We start from the raw sequence: 18,116 nt of genomic DNA on the forward strand, positions 1-18,116 counted from the left end.
TTCATCCGCTGCCCACTGCAACAAGCATGGAGCCAAGTTGAGTCCATAGGACAAAGCAGAAGACTTCTGAGGACTGGAGAGGGTCGGCCTTCTCTGTTTTCCCCAACAGCGAGGAGGAAGCCAGAGGCCCTTGGACACATGCGACTGTCTTCCAACCATAGAAGTCAGCTTAAACACCAGAATGACGCTGAGAAGAAACAGGGGAAAGAGGACAGAAAGGCATACAGAACGTGTTCCATGATCCAAGCAGGCCTGAAGGGTCCCATACTTCCAGAATTGTCACAGGCCGTGACTAGCAGGGACCCCCCCCCCTTTCTTTCGCTCTCCAGTGTATCCCCAGCATAGAGTAGGTTCTCAGTTTAGTTTACCAACTGAGGAAACGTTAATAAGATCACCATACTGTGATGGCTCATCTTCATCACCACCTTGACAGGATTTACCGTCACCATGGAAACACTTCTGGGTATATCTCGGGAGAAACTTTCAGAAAGCTTTAACTGAGGAGGGAAGACCCACCCTGAATGTGGCTGTCACCATTCCACGGTCTGGGATGAACAGGAAGGAGAAATGGAGCTGAGCGCCAGCCTCCACCTCCCTCTGCTTCCTGACTGGAGACGCGACGTGAGCAGCTGCTTCACGCTTCTGCCCCACGCCTTCCTGCCATGATGGACTGTGCACCCTCGAACTGTGAGCCAGAACAGACCCTTCCCCAGTTAAGTGGCTCTCTTCAGGCATCGTGTCACAGCAACCAGGAAGGTGACTGACACAGCTGCTTTGTTCAGAGGGCTCCACGAGGTCCTTAGGTCTCTAGGAAACACCAGAAGCCTGTGGCAGACAGTGACGGGCAACCATGGGCTCACAGCACAGTGCTCACGGCTCTGAAGGAAATGAGTAAACTGTAGTCTTTGGTTTGATGATTGCACTGACTTCTGAGCTAAAAGAGGTGTGTGTGTGTGTGTGTGTGTGTGTGTGTGTGTGTGTGTGTATGTGTGTGTGTTGTGCACACGTACTTTCAGGTATACACATTCATGAATGTGCATGAGGAGGCCAAGTGTCAGCTCTACCACTCTCTACCTAACTCTCTTGAGACAGGGTCTGTCATTGAACCTGGAGCCAGGCTGGCAGCCAGCCAGCCTCAGCAATCCTCCTGTCTCTACCTCCCACAGCACTGAGGTGTGTACAGCACACTTGACTTTTTTATGTGGATGCTGGAGATTTGAACCCGGGTCCTCCTGTTCATGCAACAAGCACTCTTGCCAACTGAGTCATCTCCCTAAACCCCCTATTCCTTTTTATGTTTTTTAGACATGTAGCCCAAGCTGGCCTTGAACTCCCATGCATGCAAAGATGAATGTCGGCTTTGGATCCTCTTGTCTCTGCCTCCTGAACCTCCTGCTGGAGTTCCCGATGTGCTCCCAACACCCAGTTCATGCAGAACAGGTGACCAAAGCCAGAGAGAGCTTCGCATATGCCAGGCAGGCATGGTACCAACCTGGCTGCATCTCCAGCCCCACCAAAGAGGAGGACTTATACCAGGAGCAAGAAGCGGTGCTAAGGGTCTAAGCTCTTCATCCCCTCACACATCTCCCTCCTGACCTCCATGCCAACGCCTCCACCCATCCCCCTGTCCCTCACCCCTCCCACACTCTGTCAAGTAGATCTCAAGTGGTCCAGTGGTCCCAAGAGACGCTGGACACACAGGCTGCCTGTGTGCCTCTCCCTGGTGGAGTGAGCGCCTTCAACTCCCCACAGACGTTGTCTCCTCTGGACTCAGGAGGGGGAGAGAAAGAGGGACGAGAGAGGGGGACCCAATACTGATGGTTTCCCCTGGGGGACAAGGCTGCCCATAAAAGGCCTTTCTGTCTTATTTCCTTTTCACCCTGCTTATAGCCCTAAGAGGTCAGTCTAACTATTTCCATTTTTATAGATGATGAAGCTGGGCTCAGAGAGGTGATAAAACTAGCTAATGTCGCTCAGCTCCTAAGGGAAGGTGCCACCATTCAAGCCCTGGCCTTACTGTAATTTCTGCCACATTGTACCAGAGGTGTGAGGCCCTCACGCCAACCCAGCCAGGATGTCTGAACCCCTGCAAGTCCCGCCTCCACCAGCGCTTCAGTGGGGAGCCTCCTCCAGGCAGGCAGCCCAGATTTCCCCACCACAGGTACAGAGCTGTGGCAACTTTCAGGGTTACCAACTTGCCCCAGGCCAGGATTCAAAATGGATCACAAAAACAACTCTCTCAGAACCAGGTTCTTCTCCCTCTTCGGCCCTGCTGAAGACCATGCTTCTTGGGGACGAAAGCAATGTCAGCCTGTTGTTAGGAGGTAGCTCTTCCAGTGACTCATGGTTTGAGGCCTCATGACCCAGGCCAGAAGCTAGGGACTGCCAGGAGAGCCCTCATTAAAATCAAAAGGAAATGGCACGAAAGGGGACCAGTCTTAGTAAACTGTGACTCATAGCTGCAGGGCAGGTGGACTCATCTCTGGTCCTCATCACTTCTGCAGCAAGGACAGAGCACCCAGGGGCCAGGAAGGGGTGGGGGGGTGGGGGGATGGGGGTGAGGATGGGGGTGGGGATAGTAGCAGGAAGTGGATGGGCAGGGCTGGAGGTGGGGCTGCGGCCCTGTGCCCTGTCTTGTTTACAGGGCTTTGCTCCTGTGTTCAAAACTTTTCTTCCCAAATCACACAGCCCAGGGAGCCCTCTCCTCCTGACTCTATGGAGATGCTCCCCGAGGCCTGGGGCCTCTGGCCCAGGGTGTCTGGATTCCTTCTCTTGAGGCCCAGCCAAGGCCAGGGAGAGAAGACAGACTCAGCCCCTAGATGAGCAGCTGAGGCTTGACGTTGTGGAGAGGGGTCTTTGGTCATATCCCCTGGTCACTTGCCCAGACTGAAAGAAAAATCGAGTATAGGAAGCTAGGTTTTATAATCATGGTAATATAAAGTCAAACATAGTCTGGGCCATATTATACTAATTCTTTGGATTTTATAATAAGTCATGTCCTGAGAAGCACTGTGCTTCCCCCCAAGGGGCTAAGTTGGCCTTGGGTAAGTCCTTTGGGGTTGCCTGGGTCCACACTGTGGCTTCCCATTTACTGAGGTGTGTGGATCTGTTCCCTCCTCTGTGACAGGGGAATAATGGAAATTCAAGTCATTTGGGGCTACTGAGGGCATTGCTCCGGCCTTATTTATGAGTGGCTCACCTGAGACCCTGTACATGCTCAGTGAGGCCTAGTTCTCCTGAAGGAGGTGAGGCAGGATACCTCTGTCTCTGTAACATGGACAGGAACACTGGTGTCCCAAGCAGGGGTAAAGGCCTTGTGATCGGGATGGACGCAGAAGGCCCCGAGTGTTGAGCGAAGCTGAGGGTCAGGTTATCTCAGTCAGGGAAGGATGCAAAAGGGGCACTTCTGCCATGGAATGGGACAGACTTGGTGCTTGGTCCTGTGAGAACTTCAGTGTGTCCACCACACTGGGTCTCATCCACTGAGTCGGTTTACATGGAATGGGTGCAATACCAAGCACGGGAAAACAGGACACAGCCACCGGGAGCAAGGATTACAATTTTGAAATGTGGGGGTCCGGGAGGTGGGCAGGAGAAAAGACGGCCACAAGACTACCCCACCCCTGTTCCCACACCCCCTTGGAGGCAGAGTCCCAAGGGCACTAGCTGGCCCCTCCCCTGGGAACTTGTCAAAGCTGGAAGAATTATTGCATCACTGGGCACTCAAGGGTTAATGACGGGGAGTGGGCAGGACCTGTGTATTTAACTAATTGGGAGGTGGCCTGAGATCAGAGGCCCCTGGCACTTCCCTCCACCGCAGCAGGCTCCTGTGCCCCCTGCTTACCTCCCCTGGGATGAAACCTCCCCTTGCCCTGACCTTCCTTTGCCTCCTGGGTAAGTGACCTTCATGACCTCCCTGCTTCCCAGTCCATCTGGCAATAAGAAGCTCTCTGGATGCCTGAGCATGGCCCTGCAGAGGGCATCATGGGTACCAAGTGCTAGAGGCCACCTGCCTTCCCACCAGTCACCTGGTGGCCCTGAAGCATGTGCTGCCTGAGCTAGTACTGACTGGAGGGGGGGGGGTTGCTGAGGAGAATGCAGTGGGAAAGGGAGTGGGGGCCATGGCATCCCCACTGTGGATGAGCACCTCCCCACAGCTCAATCAGAAGGGTGTGGAGGAATTTGGGGAGGTCCATAGAGGTGGCTAAGGAAACAGGCACAGGGGTGGGTGATGAGCTCTTTGTGGGGAGCAGAGTGCTGCTGGGGAGACCAGGCTGAGGTCTGGGGCAATTAAGATTTCTCTGAGAAAGATGTAAAGAGTCAGTGGAGAGCCCCGACAGCATGAGCAGGCGGAGGGGAGTGAGGAGCACGGGGTGGGCCGGAGACTGCAAAGACAGGCAAGCATGAGGACCAGAGTTCGAATCCCCAAGACCCACATAAAAGCTAGGCATTGTGGCATACATCTGTAACCCCAATGCTGGGGGACAGAGATAGGCAGATCCTCTTGGCTTGCTGGCTAGCCAGTCTAACCAAACAGGCAACGTCTAGATTCATGGAGCGATTCCGACTCAAAAAATAAGGTGTGAAGTAATAAAGACATTTGATACCAGCCGGGTTGTGGTGGTGGCACACATCTTTAATCCCAGCACCCAGGAGGCAGAGGCAGGTGGACCTCTGTGAGTTCAAGGCCAGCCTGGGCTACAGAGTGAGTTCCAGGACAGCCAGGGCTACACAGAGAAACCCTGCCTTGAAAAAAAAAAAGGATATCTGATACCAAGCACTGGCCTCCGTGGATATGCACATATGGGTCACACACACACACACACACACACACACACACACACACACACACACACACCCCGTGAGGGGAGAGGGAATGACAGGGGTGGACCTAGGGGATTGAAGCTCACCATTGGGGTGTTGCTATCACTATCATTGTTATTGTTATTGATAGCTGGATGCTTTGGGGAGGAAGCTTAACTGAATAGTTGGGGAAGTGTCTGGAGTCAGATCTGAAGGCGCTTCATGATGGGGCCTTGGATGAGATGCTCACTGGCCCTGGAGGACCTTATGGCCTCTGCCTCCTCTTCTGCAGTGTCCCCAACCGGCGGGAACCTGGTCCAGTTTGGAGTGATGATCGAGAGGATCACGGGGAAGTCTGCGCTGCAGTATAATGACTACGGTTGCTACTGTGGTGTCGGTGGGTCCAACTGGCCAGTGGACCAGACCGACTGGTGAGCAGGAGGAGGAAGGAGGGGGAAGGCGGGGAGGCAGCCTGCCAGGAAGGAGGCGCCGGGGGCACCTAGGCCAAAGGGATTTGAGTCCTGGGACCCCGGCAGCGCCTGCTTCCAGCCCAGCCCAGCCCCTCTAGGTTAACTATGACCTCACAGGTGCTGCCACGCCCATGACTGCTGCTATGGACGTCTGAAGAAGCTGGGCTGTGAGCCCAAGCTGGAAAAGTACCTCTTCTCTGTTGGTCGGGACACCATCTCCTGTGGTAGGTGGCCAACCCTGGAATGAGCCAGACACTGGGTAGGCAGGAATCCCTCCAGCTGGGGACCTTGGTCCTTGTCACCCATGAGGCCTCCCATCATCACATAAGAGCGGCGACGCTTGTCCATCTGTTCCTATTCTTACCGGGCATCTGGGCCCCACGGTGATGTGACCCACCAATGTAGCTCGTGCCCTGCCTCAGCCTCTGGGAGGTGAGCTGAGAGGACTGAGTCGAGCCACACTTGGAGATGGATTCACACAACCTTCCCCTGGGAGGGGCCAGGAGGAGCTTTGACTCTGGACAGCGGGCCCTGTCCTCACAAGCTGTTCGCTCCTACTGAGGCTGCAGGGCTGGGCCCACCTCCTCCTCGTTGCCAAGTTCAATGCCCATTCGGCCCTGTTAGTTTTCCTCTGAGCCTCAGGTGGGGAAATAGCCAAGCGCAAGAACACGCAAAGGACACTTAAATCAGAGGGTCCAACTTTCTTCCCAGTGCGAAGTCAGGATGGTTCAGGGCCTGGTGGATGTGGGATGCAGGGAAGGACCCAGGCAGTCCAAGGAATGGGCTCAGCACAGAACTCAGAGTCTGTGCCCAAGTGAGCCAAGACCGGCATCACTGAGGCCGAGTTGGCTCGGACTATCTCGAACTTGCAGGGGATCATCCCTCAGCAGGGCAGCTGAGTCCTTGTCAGGCAAGGGTGGGCTAGACCCCAGGTGAGACGGTGCTGAGAGGATGTTAGGGGAGGAGTCAGGTGGAGGGGACACGTACTTTGCCTCATGCCCACCGTGGTCCTTTGAGCAAGGGGATGAGCTGTGGAAAGCCTGTATGAGTCCTTGCCTCTTACACTGAGACGGCCACGCCCGTCTCCCCAGCCGCCCGCTGTCAGGACCTCAGAGCGCAGTCCTCTCAGAGTCCTGCTGAAACAGCAGGTGTGGACAGAATCCTGAAGAATGCTCATCTTTGAGGGGGAAATGAGGCACCAGGCCCTTCTAGACAGGGAGGTGGATTCCTGGGGACTGAAGAGCCAAAGCCACTCTGGGCAGAAACAGACCATCACAGTGGATTGAAATAAGGCTTCTAGGCAACTGGGGCCTGCCATGCTGATGCCATCTGGCTCTGGGGGGAGGTGGGGGATGGGGCAGTCTGATGCTCAGGCTACGTGCAGGTTCTGTCTCCTCTGACAGAGGCAGGCCCTGAGAAGGTGCTAGCATTAGTCTAATAGCCTCCAGCCTGGATATTAGTGACCGTCACTAATCATGTCCTCACATAGGGGAGGGATGTTACGGCCCTGGCCAGAGGAAGAGGAGAGGTTGTGAAGCTGGTGTCCTCTCAAGGCAGGAGACGATTAATGCCATGTGAGAGGAAAGGAAAACCCAAGGGCAAATTTTGGCTTTTTTAGTGTCCTGGGCCTGGCCAGCCAGTCCCCACCCAGTCCTTAATTGGCAAAAGTATGGGACATCCCCTTGAGTGTGGGCTTCCACAGGAAGTGGGAAAGTGGCTGAGGACAGGGCTGGGGACCTGGACCACAGAGTAGCCAGGAGCCACGCTCATCTGGTGGCTGAGGGCTGGGGCCTCCATCCCAAGTCCCTGGCTTGTCTGTCTTCCGCTCTAGCTGGTAGGAGCACTTGCCAGCGGCAGACCTGTGAGTGCGACAGAAGGGCTGCGCTCTGCTTCCGCCACAACCTGGGCACGTACAACCGCAAGTATGCCCACTACCCCAACAAGCTGTGCACCGGGCCTACCCCACCCTGCTGAGGCCCCACTCGTCTCCCTAACCACCCCAGGTGGCTGCTGTCCCAGGCCCGGAGAAGCTTGGAACCCAAATTGCTCTCCTGCAAACCCGACCCTCCCCTCAGAGCTCACAGGCCCGAGCCTCTGGGACCACACCTGTTCCCCAGGATCAGCTAAAGGAGCCACAGGACCCTTTAGCACACACAAGACCAGCTAAGTCTCCCCGGCACCTCGGTTCCCTCTTCTGAACAAGAGAATTATATTTCCCTGCAAGTCTAACATTCGTCCATTGCCTTCCCAGAATTTAGATGGTAGTTTCCTTCGCTCACTCGTCCATCCATTCAGTCAGTCACTGTTGAGCACCTAGCCTGGGCCAGCGCAATGCTAAGCACTGCCCTGCAGTAGAGACAGATGGGACACGGTGGCCCCTGCCTGCAGGGCCGGCAGTGAATCCTTTGTTTTCTACAGCAGTAAGTTCCCATGCTCCCATGCTTCCCAGTCCATGGCCTGAAACTCGCTATGTGGACCAGTCTGACCCTGAAATCACAGAGACCCACCTGCCTCTGCCTCCTGAGGGCTGGGATGAAAGGTGTGCGTCACTACACCTGGGATAGGCTCCTTTTTTTTTTTGTCTACAGTCTTATCCAAGACTGTCATGTTTCTCTCTGGAAGGAACATTTCTGGCCAAATGGCTTACTAGGAGAAGCATAAAAAAAACCCAACCTAAAAATACTGTCCCCATTGTCATCAGTCCTCAAAACGCCCCCACCAGCAAGGACTGATTTAGAAAGTTGCCTTAGATCCGTCTTGCCCAATTCTCACTAAAAAAAAAAAAAAACAAAACTTTTTTGTTTGGTTTTTTGGAGGCAGGGACTCATGTAGCCCAGGCTGGCTTTGAACTTGCTATGTAGTCAACAATCACCATGAACTTCTGATCCTTCTGCCTCCACCTCCTAACTGCTAGGATTACATGCATGAAAGGTTTTACGGAAGTGCTGGGGATGGAACCCCAGGCTTCATGCATGCTAAGCAAACACTCTATCAACTGGGCCACATCTCTAGTCCAGTCCTTTTGACGGATGGGTATCTGAGGGCCAGAGAGCACACACTCTTCCTAAGAGGTGTTGTCTCCAGGTCGTCCCCTGCTTCAAGAAGTTGGCACCAGCTACCTCATCACCCCAGTCAGGTGTGGCTGTGTTGATCGGACCTAACAGAGGCCAAGTCCAGATGTCCAGGCAGGTCAGGTGAGCACACACAGCTGGCTCAGGCTCCTAACAGCAAGAAGAGAAAGGAGTTCACCCCGCTGGGCCCACTAAAGGATTCCCAGCGGGAGAGGCCTGCAGCTACTCCAGAAGCAAGGTGCTCAGGCAGATTTTACTCCCAGCTACACCTGTGATACCTCCACGGTCTGTAGCAAGTGGGCAGTAGCCTAGGGTTACTCGAGAAGAGCCTGCTCCATCGCACAAAGCCGCGTAAACACTGCACAGGGCGAGTCTCACAGGGGACACTGGGTAAAAAACATCCACTCCCTTTGTGCTTTTCATGGTACAACATGATCTCTGCCAGCGTGACATCAAAGGGATGCGTCATCAGGGAACTTTGAAGGTGACGCATCTCATTGCTTGAAAAGACAGAGGTGGGCGGCAGGTGCGTCTGTTGTAACCGACTCAAACCTGCCGGAAAACAAGGCCTTAAAGCAAAAGTGGCTGGTGAGAGATGCCAGCCTGACTGACCCTCGTTCCGCAGGAAGTGTGGTCCCACAGCGCCCTCTGGTGTCCATCCGTTTAGATGGTTAGGGAGACTATCATCCCCTCTGGTTTATTTGGGGGTTTCCTAACCTTTATCAGGTGGGCAAAGTGCATGCTGGGCTAGTGATGCTCTCAACAGTTAATATGCCGAGAGACCACCGAAGGCGGCCTCACCACCACCATGACGATGGACCTAATGAAATGGGAAGTCCAGCAATGGAGGTTACAGGGTGCCATTCGGGCAGGAAGGCCAGAGGTTATTTCTGGGCATGGGTTGATTTGAGGTACAATGGGATGTTCTTGATGGATTGTATAACTATCCCATAAGTGAGAGACGTGGAAACAAGACTCCTGAGTGAGCAGCCTGCAGTGACCCAGCTCCTACCTTAGACCAGGCCGCGAGCCTGTGGGCCATAGGGCCTTTCTGTTTGCCCAGGTCTCAATAAATATTCAATGAGTGAGTTGAGGAATCTGTATAGATCCTATTTGCATGTGTGTGACCTCGGTACAAACACTGGACACCGGAGCTCAAGACTTGTGGAAATGGCTGGCAAAAAACAAACAAACAAACAAAAACCCTGAACTTGAAGTCAAGTACACACCTGTGTCCTTCCACTTCCCAGAAGCAGATTCTAGGGCAGTGGTTCTCAACCTGTGGGTCGCGGCCCCTTCAGGGGTTGCATATCGGATATTTACATTATGGTTCATAACAGTAGCAAAATTACAGTTAGGAAGTAGCCATCAAAATAATTTTATGGTCGGGGTCAGGACCACATGAGGAACTATATTAAAGAGTCACAGCGTTAGGAAGGTTGAGAATTATTGCCCTAGGCCCTTGATGCTCAAGGAGGCTGATGGACAGACATCAGCAGCAGCTGTAAGCAGTGACAGTGGCAGCCACATGGTTATCGATGTCAGCCCTGGTGCCAGGCCTGCGGTAGCAGAGTCAATAGGTTAAAAGGACCCTCAGGTGTGTAGGAAACCTAGGAGCTGCCAACCTGTCACAACCTAAGTGTCGGCATGAGTAAGATGGAATAGCACAACAACCCTGTGCTAAGGTTTAGGTAAATATATATGAAGTACGTTTATATGCCTACCCTATAAACAGGCACTTGTGTCCTAAGAACTGATGGCTGTTAGAACAGCAATGCTACATAACATTAAGCAGTTGGCATTTACGGAATAGCGCTTTATGTGAACTCACTGGATGGATGCATGCATGGCCGGATGAATGCAAGGATGGATGGATGCATGGATGAATGCATGCATGGATGGATGGATATGTAGGTGGATGGATGGGGAGGTACATGAATGTGGGGGGAGTGAATGAATGGATGGGTGGGTGATGGATAGATGCATACATATGTGGGGGTGAGGAGATGAGTTAATAGATAAACAGATACATGGGCAGATGGACACATAGATGCATGCATGTGTGCATGGATGAGTGGGTGGGTAGACAGATGGATCCATGGAGGATGGGTGGATCCATGTTTATGTTGTGGTAGGGGTCTCTGAGAGCCAGGGAAAATAAAAGCAAAAAAAAAGTCGCACGGGCTGCTCAATGTCCTTGAATATACATAAACTTGACATTTCTCCTGCAACCCTCTCCTTGCTTAGTAAGCCTCCCAGAGACCTTGAAGATCAGAGAGACTGCCATGTGGTTTAGTCTCTGCCAAATGCTTATGTGAGACCTTGTGTGGTGGTCTGAAAGAAAATGGCTCCCAAAGGGAATGACACTATTAGGAGGTGTGGCCTTGTTGGAGGAAGTGTGTCACTGTGGGGTTGGGCTTTGAGGTCTCCTGTGCTCAAGTTACACCCAATGAGACAGACCACTTCCTGTTGCCTGCAAGATGTAGGGCTCTCAGCTACTTCTCCAGCACCATATCTGCCTGCATGCCACCATGATGATGATGGATTAAATCTCTGAACTATAAGCAAGCCACCACAATTAAATGTTTAACTTTATGGGAGTTGCCGTGGTCATGGTGTCTCTTCACAGCAATAGAAACCCTAACTGAGACAGAAGTTGGTACCAGGGACTAGGGTATTGCAGTGATAGGCCTGACCATGTGTTTGTTGGGAGGGATTTGGACTTTGGTACTTTGGGGTAGTACTTTAAGTGCTACTTAATGAGCTATACCGGCAAGGGCATGAAAGACAGCGGTGCTAAGAGTGATTTTAACTGTCTGGGGGGATGGCTCAAGAGGTTTCAGAGGAGAAGAATTTTAGTATGTTGCCTAGAGATCATTCTTGTGATATTTTGGTTAAGAAAGTGGCTGGTTTTTGCCCTTGTCTGAAGAGTCTGTGTTAATCCCACTGATTGAGAATAAGACCACTACCACAGTTTAAAAGCCAAATTTGAAGCAAAATTTAATTAAATACTGGCCAGGTAGATGGAATCTGGCCAGGTCCATATCCAGGTTACTGGGAAATGGCCCAGAATCATAGTTTGCAGAGGTTTAGAAGGAAACCCATAATTCATTGCATTTCCCATCAGGTCCAATTAGAGGCAAGCATATATCCTGATGTACCTCTAGCCTACATCCAATCAGGGGCAAGTGTACATCCTGACGTATTTTCTGCCTATGAAACTCCTACCCACATATGACCATGTGCAGATGGGTCAAAAAACTTGTTCAGGGGAGTGAAAACGTGTGACTTGTTATCTCTCATAAACAATAGCATTTCAGGAACTATCTGTCCTTGGGCAGGAATTGCAGATCAGAGGCATTTTTGTTTTATTGATCTCTTAGGCATAGTAATTACAACTTAAAATGTAACTTTGGCTCTTACATTCCCCGCTTCAGTTGTATCCTGAGTCAAATCCTTGACTCTGTGATGGGTACCTGTTTATATTGGGATTGAATAAACATCAGCTTAATGGTACTCAAACAAGAATTATCATTTAGTTAAGGCATCAGTTACTGAATTCCCCCCAAGTGCCCGCCTTGAGGAGATTTCTACCAGGGTCCAGAACAGATGCTACAAGTAGCTAAGGATTTTAATCTGAGGGATATTCAATGAATCTAAGCACTCTGAGTTCGTTAATCCATTCACTTTATTCTTCTAAGTCAGTTCTACCTACACAGTTTCTTTTCTGTTCTCATACTTAGCTCCTCTCAGTCCGTCCTGCTCTCAGTCCCTTCTGCTGTTCTCTCATGTCTACCTAGTTCTTTCCATCTCCGTCCTCGTCTTTGTTCTTCTCAATCCCTCTTCTGCTGTTCTCTCATATCTACCTAGTTCTTTCCATATTCCTCTGCTCTTTGTTCCCCCAAGCATATACATATCTATCCATTCATTAACAATTTGTTAGTAAAAACTACAAAGTAAACTCTCAGGGACAAGTGTTCAGATAAGAGTCACACTTGCCAAAGACTTGGTCAGCTTAATTGGTGACTAACAACAGCTGTAGGCTGTAAAAACTTCTGGCTATCTTTTAAAGGATAAAAACCCTAGCTACAAGGGTTATAAGGAAGGAAATTAAACCAATGAGAGATTTAAGGAAAAGGCAAAGAATACATGTATTTTATGTGATTAATAATATCCAGATATGATTAGTCAATTAACAGCCTTTTTCTGTTAGTCACCTGAATCTCAGGACCCATATTTGATTAGTGTACTGAGCCTAAAATCTTGCGTTAAAAACTGGTGTAGAAGTATATGCAAAGTGTTAGTTGTTTTTTTAATCAGAGTTGGGAGGTGCCAGTGGAGGAAGCTTAGGGCAACATAGGTGCTATTGATCTCTTGAAGGACTAAGATATACCCAGGCCAGACACCTGCACTATCACTTCTGGTTCACTATAATTCTTCTGAAGGGTTTTGATCCAACAAGGCTAGGCACCTGCAGTTTGGCTCTGTGAAAGTTCCACGAGGACACTTTGTCTAGCCAGTATTTACCTTGTCAGTGGCTAAGGATGGAGAGTTAGACTTCTAAATGTCTACAGTCCACATGGGACAATAGACTTAGTATGAAGCATATTTTAGTATGTTTCTATTCATAAAAATTATACAGTTAAATAAGAAATCATCTTCTAGACTATCCACAATTATGTGTGCCCATAAGATTGAGATGCAGTCATGAGATTACATGTACACATAACATCGAAGTGCACAGTAAATGGGGAGAATCATAGCTGTTACTGCACAAGAAGTTTATAACAAGAAACGCTCAGTTCATTCAAAAGGCAGTAATTCCACAATGCTTTGCATGATGGTTTCCTCTAACAGAACCCTTAGTTCTGATAGAGTGACCTTCTGAACTCCAGTTGTCACTGCTGTATACTCCACAGTCTTTTGCTACCAGTGGCTCTCAATAATCAATGAGGAAAGAGCCAACAGCAATTAGCATAAGCAGAAGAGCCAAAGGTCCTGTGATGACTGACATCAGAGTTACTATCTAGAAGGAACCTAGAAATGAGAATAGGGATCAGTTATTTCATCTCAGGTCTCCCTTTTTACAATGTTTTATGTTTCTTTTTTAAGTATAACTAGATTATTTCTAATGATTCCTGAGTGGTTTATATAGAAACAACAATTTTCTCTTATAGCTATAGAATAACCTGTCTGTTTTATATAGAAAGCAGGTTGAGTGCTCTTTCATAGCCCTATAGAACTATTTCAGCTAATGAAGCTACCTGTTGATAGATCTGGGTCTACTTGGTTTGAACAGGTACCTTTCCTGGTATGCCAATAGACACTATAGGTCAGTATTTTGTCCCTATGACAGGGAGTTTCCTTTTGATCTAGCATTTCAGCCTCTTGGGGGACAAGGGGGCAACATACTCTCTTCTGTAACTACTTCCTGCTGAAACTAGGACGTAGTTGTCAGGGCCCAGGAAGTCTGGAATGCTAGTCAAAGGCAAGGAGGGAATTCCTGCAATGGGGCATTCATCAGAAGCGTCTGGTTCACTGACCCAGCTGAAGAGACAGGGAGCAATCACATCAGCTGGAATGGTCCAACATCAGCCTTCAGCAAGTCCAGGGCTTGCAGTCATTTGAAGCAGGTTGTAGTCAGCAGCTGATGCTTAGATAGTCAGCCAAGTGAAAATCTGCTGAGACAGATATAGACTAGGGACAGAAGTTAAAATTTAGGAACTTAAAGGAAAATATTTGGAACTTTCAGGTCCATAGTCCTAGTAATTGGAGAAGGGGAGGTGTCTCAAGACTAGGAGAGAGAGAAATATTACCCTCAGGAATAGACAGGTGGGGAAACTTAGACTGTACTTATCTGGAGTCCTTTTGACCTGTCAAAGTTGATTCAAGTCTTATGACTTCTCAGATTCTCTGAAGCTTACATGAATTTTTCCATTTATAAAAAGACATAAAAGTTTTAGATATATTAGCATTACCTGTCTTACTGAAATTCACATTAGGGAAAAAGCAGCTAACAGGTGTAGCTAGAGTTTTCCTGCCTGGCCCACAGTCAGAGCAAATCTCTCTCACCTGCCAGTCCCACAGCCACTCAGACCCGACCAAGTAAACACAGAGACTTATATTGGTTACAAACTGTATGGCCGTGGCAGGCTTCTTGCTAACTGTTCTTACAGTTTAAATTAATTCATTTCCATAAATCTATCCCTTGCCACATGGCTCGTGGCTTACCAGGATCTTCACATGCAGCTTGTCATGGTGGCGGCTGGCAGTGTCTCTCTGACTCAGCCTTCCACTTCCCAGCTTTATTCTCCTCCTTGCCCCGCCTATACTTCCTGCCTAGCCAACGGCCAATCAGTGTTTTATTGATTAATTAGCAACACATTTGCCATACATCCCACAGCAAACAGGTATCTGTAAAACAGCTGGAATTGATTCATACCTTTGAGTCCTAGCAAAATCTATGGAGGTTAAAAAGCATGAACATTTTCTTTCTGTCCAGAGAGCCAAATATGGATTGGACTGAAATATCTTTAGCCCAGTGAGAAGCACCTTTAAGTCTATATTTAGAAGATAACCAAAAGAAATCTAAAATCTTGAGCTGGTGACTGAACTGTAAGTAGTCACTGCTCTACCAGCTTATCAGAACTCTATTAATGTTAAACTCTAAACTTTTATACCATAGAAGGGGAAAGAAATCTGAAACATTTCACATATCTTAAATCATTCGTTTATACCTTTACAACTTGCATTTACATCTTAAATCATTTTTCTGAGGCCCTCAGAACTGATTTAAGCTTTCACATCCTCAGACCTTTCTATATCTTAGACCCTCAGAATTTACATAGACTCTCATATCCTCAGACCTTTATACACCTTAGAACATTTTCTTAGACCCTCAAAACTTGCATAGACTTTAACATTCTTTCTTTCCATCTAATCATTTACCAGAGACACAAGCAGTTATTACTGAGAACAGTCATTTCAAATCATGCTCCTTTAGTGGAAAGTTGTACCTGTTTACCTTTTAATATGAAGCCTGTTAGGAAGGCAAACCTGTCTACCTTTTCTCTACAGGAGACCTAGTAGCTCTAGAAAAAGCAAGGCTTGAGTTTTACATATGAAATGATCTAACAAGCTGGCTTCAGCCTTGGGGAAGAATCTGGTTGCCTGCTGCTGCCGCTAAGCTGGCAAGCCTACAGCTGGCCTAGCTGTCAACACTATCAGAGATCTGAGAAGGATAAATTATAGCATAATATTTTCCTTTAAGTTCCTAAATTTTAACTTCTGTCCCTAGTCTATATCTGTCTCAGCAGATTTCCACTTGGCTGACTATCTAAGCATCAGCTGCTGACTACAACCTGCTCCAAATGACTGCGAGCCTTGGACTTGCTGAAGGCTGATATGGACCATTCCAGCTGATGTGATTGCTCCGTCTCTTCAGCTGGGTATAATCCAAATGGCCTATGTATCAATTAATGGACTAGTCCATTACCTAGACAGTCATCCCAGGCTCCTGTGGTCTCCATGGCCTTGGGGGAAGAGGTACTAGGGCAGCATCAGTCTTCAGCTGCCAGGTCCAGAAGGTGAGAGGCTTTCCTATGGAGGAGAAACATGGAGGAGACTGACTTTACTTTATCTAGGCTAAGTGGGGCACTCAATTCTCCAGTGTCCTTGTCCACAGTTTGGGCAGGGTCCTGGCAGCAGTTGTGGCATTAGGGCAATCTTTCCCAGTGGTTAGCATTACCAAACTCAGGTAGAGTCATTGTGGTGCCATGTCATCTTCTTGGGAGACCTCAGGGTCACTACTAGAAGGTGGGAGTCTCTGTCATAGTAAGCTTTCTCAATTAAACAATTTAAATGTCATATTCATCAGATCGCTGACAAGTTGAGGACCATTATCTATTAAGTATATCAGAGCTAAACAAACCTACGCTTAACTTTGAAAACATATCTAACATGACTATAAGTTTGATTATTATTGGTGATTATTAACCCATATTTCTTAATTATACATTACATTTTTAAATGTGCTTCACAGGTATAATACCTTCAACAAGAGTAGAAACATGTATACAGTATAACAAAATAACCTTAAATTTGTATCAGTATACAAAAATCCATACCAATGTGAAATACTTGAGACCAGTAGTTGTTTTTTAGTTTAAAAGTAGATTCAATAATCCACCCTTTCCTGTATCTGCCCCCCCTTTTTGAAAAAGATCCCTGAATCTAACTTCCTTTGTTTAGTTTCTCCTTGACCATGACCAATAACTTGCAACCAACCCTCCTTAAACAATGACAAACATCCACCGAATGACCAGAAACCACCCAACCCACCTCTTGGGAATATGGGCATCATATTCTCTAGACTGTTTCCTGTTGTCTAGGGTGACAGCATCTCTAGGGGACCCTTAGAAAACTGAGATAATGGTCAAGTCCTGGGAGAGCTAGCTGTTTGTTTTTTGTTTAGTCTCTATGTGATGGGAAAGTGTAAAGCTTATCTGAAGTCTTGGCTGGAGTAGTCTGTGAGGCTGGACCATTTCAGCTAGAAGCTTTGAAGTTGTTCTGGATGTAGATTTTTGAGGAAACTGTAACTGAGGCATTCTGAGAGGCTGGATCATTTGGGCTACTCATTTTGTCTTTATTTGTGTTTGGTCCTTTTGTTCTGAAAACATAGAGACTTTTAAAGGTAATATACATATCTGTTAACACAGGTATGGAATGTGCAGTGAGCACAAGTCAGCTAAAGATTTGTTTTATGTTTGATCAGGTAAAAGGCATCTGTCAACTTTTTTTTGTTTTGTTTTGTTTTTTGTTTTTGTTTTTCGAGACAGGGTTTCTCTGTGTAGCTTTGCGCCTTTCCTGGATCTCGCTCTGTAGACCAGGCTGGCCTCAAACTCACAGATATCCGCCTGGTACATCTGTCAACTTTATAGGTCTGTTTGGACCATATAACCAAACTGTTAAAAGAACTCAGTAATTAAAAAGATTTATCATGTCTCATCCAGTCTCAGAGTTGTTCCCATGTGGAGGGATCAGCATACATGTCACCTGTCCTGCAGTCTTTCCTGGCTTCCTCCCTTACATCTGCAGCCAAGATCCTCAGGAGGTTTCCTCTGGGTAAATCCGATCTTTATTAATTTTGGAAGAATCTGTAGCTTTTGTTTCCTGTGGAAACAAAAGTATAACCTCTCCCCTGACGCAACATATTATCTGACTTCCATTCTGAAATCAAGATGTCCCTAAAGTGTACAGGCTGGTTTAATTCAGCAGTCCTTTACAATAACTTACTAGCTTTCATAAGACTAGGACTTGCAAGCAGGGACTAGAGAAGCCTAGAAGCTAGCATTATCCTCAACAAGTTCATAGGCACCAGTCATATGTTAATGGAAGGGCCATGAGTTCCTTTTGCCAGAGATAATGAGAATGACTCCCTTTTTAGCAAGTAGGAATTTTCTTCAAGCCCCTGAGGGAATGGGAGCTTTATCTAAATGCGTGATCTTGAGAAAAGCACTTTATAGCTTTATCTCTGTTAAGTTTGAGTCTTAAAAAACAACAGTTTCTAAATTAAAGTTCCTTTTAGTATCAAAATAAAACTTCTAACTCATAAACACAGTCCACAGAGAGACTATGAAATATCCTGATCCTTTTATAGTACACATTACAAAATATAACAGTTTCTTATGTGACTCAGTTTATCAAAACAGCTTAAGCTTAACAAAGTTAGCAAAGACAAGGAGGTTAGATGCGGGTGGCCACGTCAGAGGTG

The 18,116-nt window shown here is 48.1% G+C and overlaps 2 protein-coding genes across 4 annotated transcripts in view; one reads left to right on the top strand and one right to left on the bottom strand.

The window, feature by feature from the left end:
- Positions 1-3,744: 3,744 nt before the first annotated feature.
- Positions 3,745-7,506, top strand: Pla2g2e (phospholipase A2 group IIE). 3 transcript variants are annotated; one of them, XM_059255278.1, is made up of 5 exons: positions 3,745-3,894; positions 5,096-5,234; positions 5,391-5,497; positions 7,105-7,195; positions 7,293-7,506. In XM_059255278.1, the coding sequence occupies exons 1-5, from the start codon at positions 3,855-3,857 to the stop codon at positions 7,438-7,440; spliced, it is 525 nt and encodes a 174-aa protein (XP_059111261.1). In that variant the 5' UTR covers positions 3,745-3,854; the 3' UTR covers positions 7,441-7,506. The 3 variants fall into 3 exon arrangements, with proteins under 3 accessions (XP_059111261.1, XP_059111262.1, XP_059111263.1); XM_059255279.1 differs by having other exon boundaries at positions 3,746-3,894; positions 7,277-7,506; XM_059255280.1 differs by having other exon boundaries at positions 3,750-3,894; positions 7,105-7,506.
- An 8,306-nt stretch (positions 7,507-15,812) lies between these two features.
- The window catches only part of Otud3 (OTU deubiquitinase 3), a 39,460-nt gene continuing 37,156 nt past the window's right edge, over positions 15,813-18,116 (bottom strand). Inside the window, exon 8 of the mRNA XM_059255276.1 lies at positions 15,813-15,943. Within this exon, the coding sequence (XP_059111259.1) occupies positions 15,911-15,943 (33 nt within the window). The 3' untranslated portion in view covers positions 15,813-15,910. The remainder of the gene's footprint in view (positions 15,944-18,116) is intronic.

The sequence above is a fragment of the Peromyscus eremicus genome, chromosome 2 (assembly GCF_949786415.1).
Source record: "Peromyscus eremicus chromosome 2, PerEre_H2_v1, whole genome shotgun sequence".
In the NCBI taxonomy this organism is placed as follows: Eukaryota; Metazoa; Chordata; class Mammalia; order Rodentia; family Cricetidae; genus Peromyscus; species Peromyscus eremicus.

Bases quoted from the DNA above. Each gene is read 5' to 3' on its own strand.
- Pla2g2e (XM_059255278.1), top strand. From the start codon at position 3,855: ATGAAACCTCCCCTTGCCCTGACCTTCCTTTGCCTCCTGG. The intron at 3,895-5,095 runs GTAAGTGACCTT...CCTCTTCTGCAG, and splicing joins GACCTTCCTTTGCCTCCTGG to TGTCCCCAACCGGCGGGAAC. The intron at 5,498-7,104 runs GTAGGTGGCCAA...CTTCCGCTCTAG, and splicing joins TCGGGACACCATCTCCTGTG to CTGGTAGGAGCACTTGCCAG.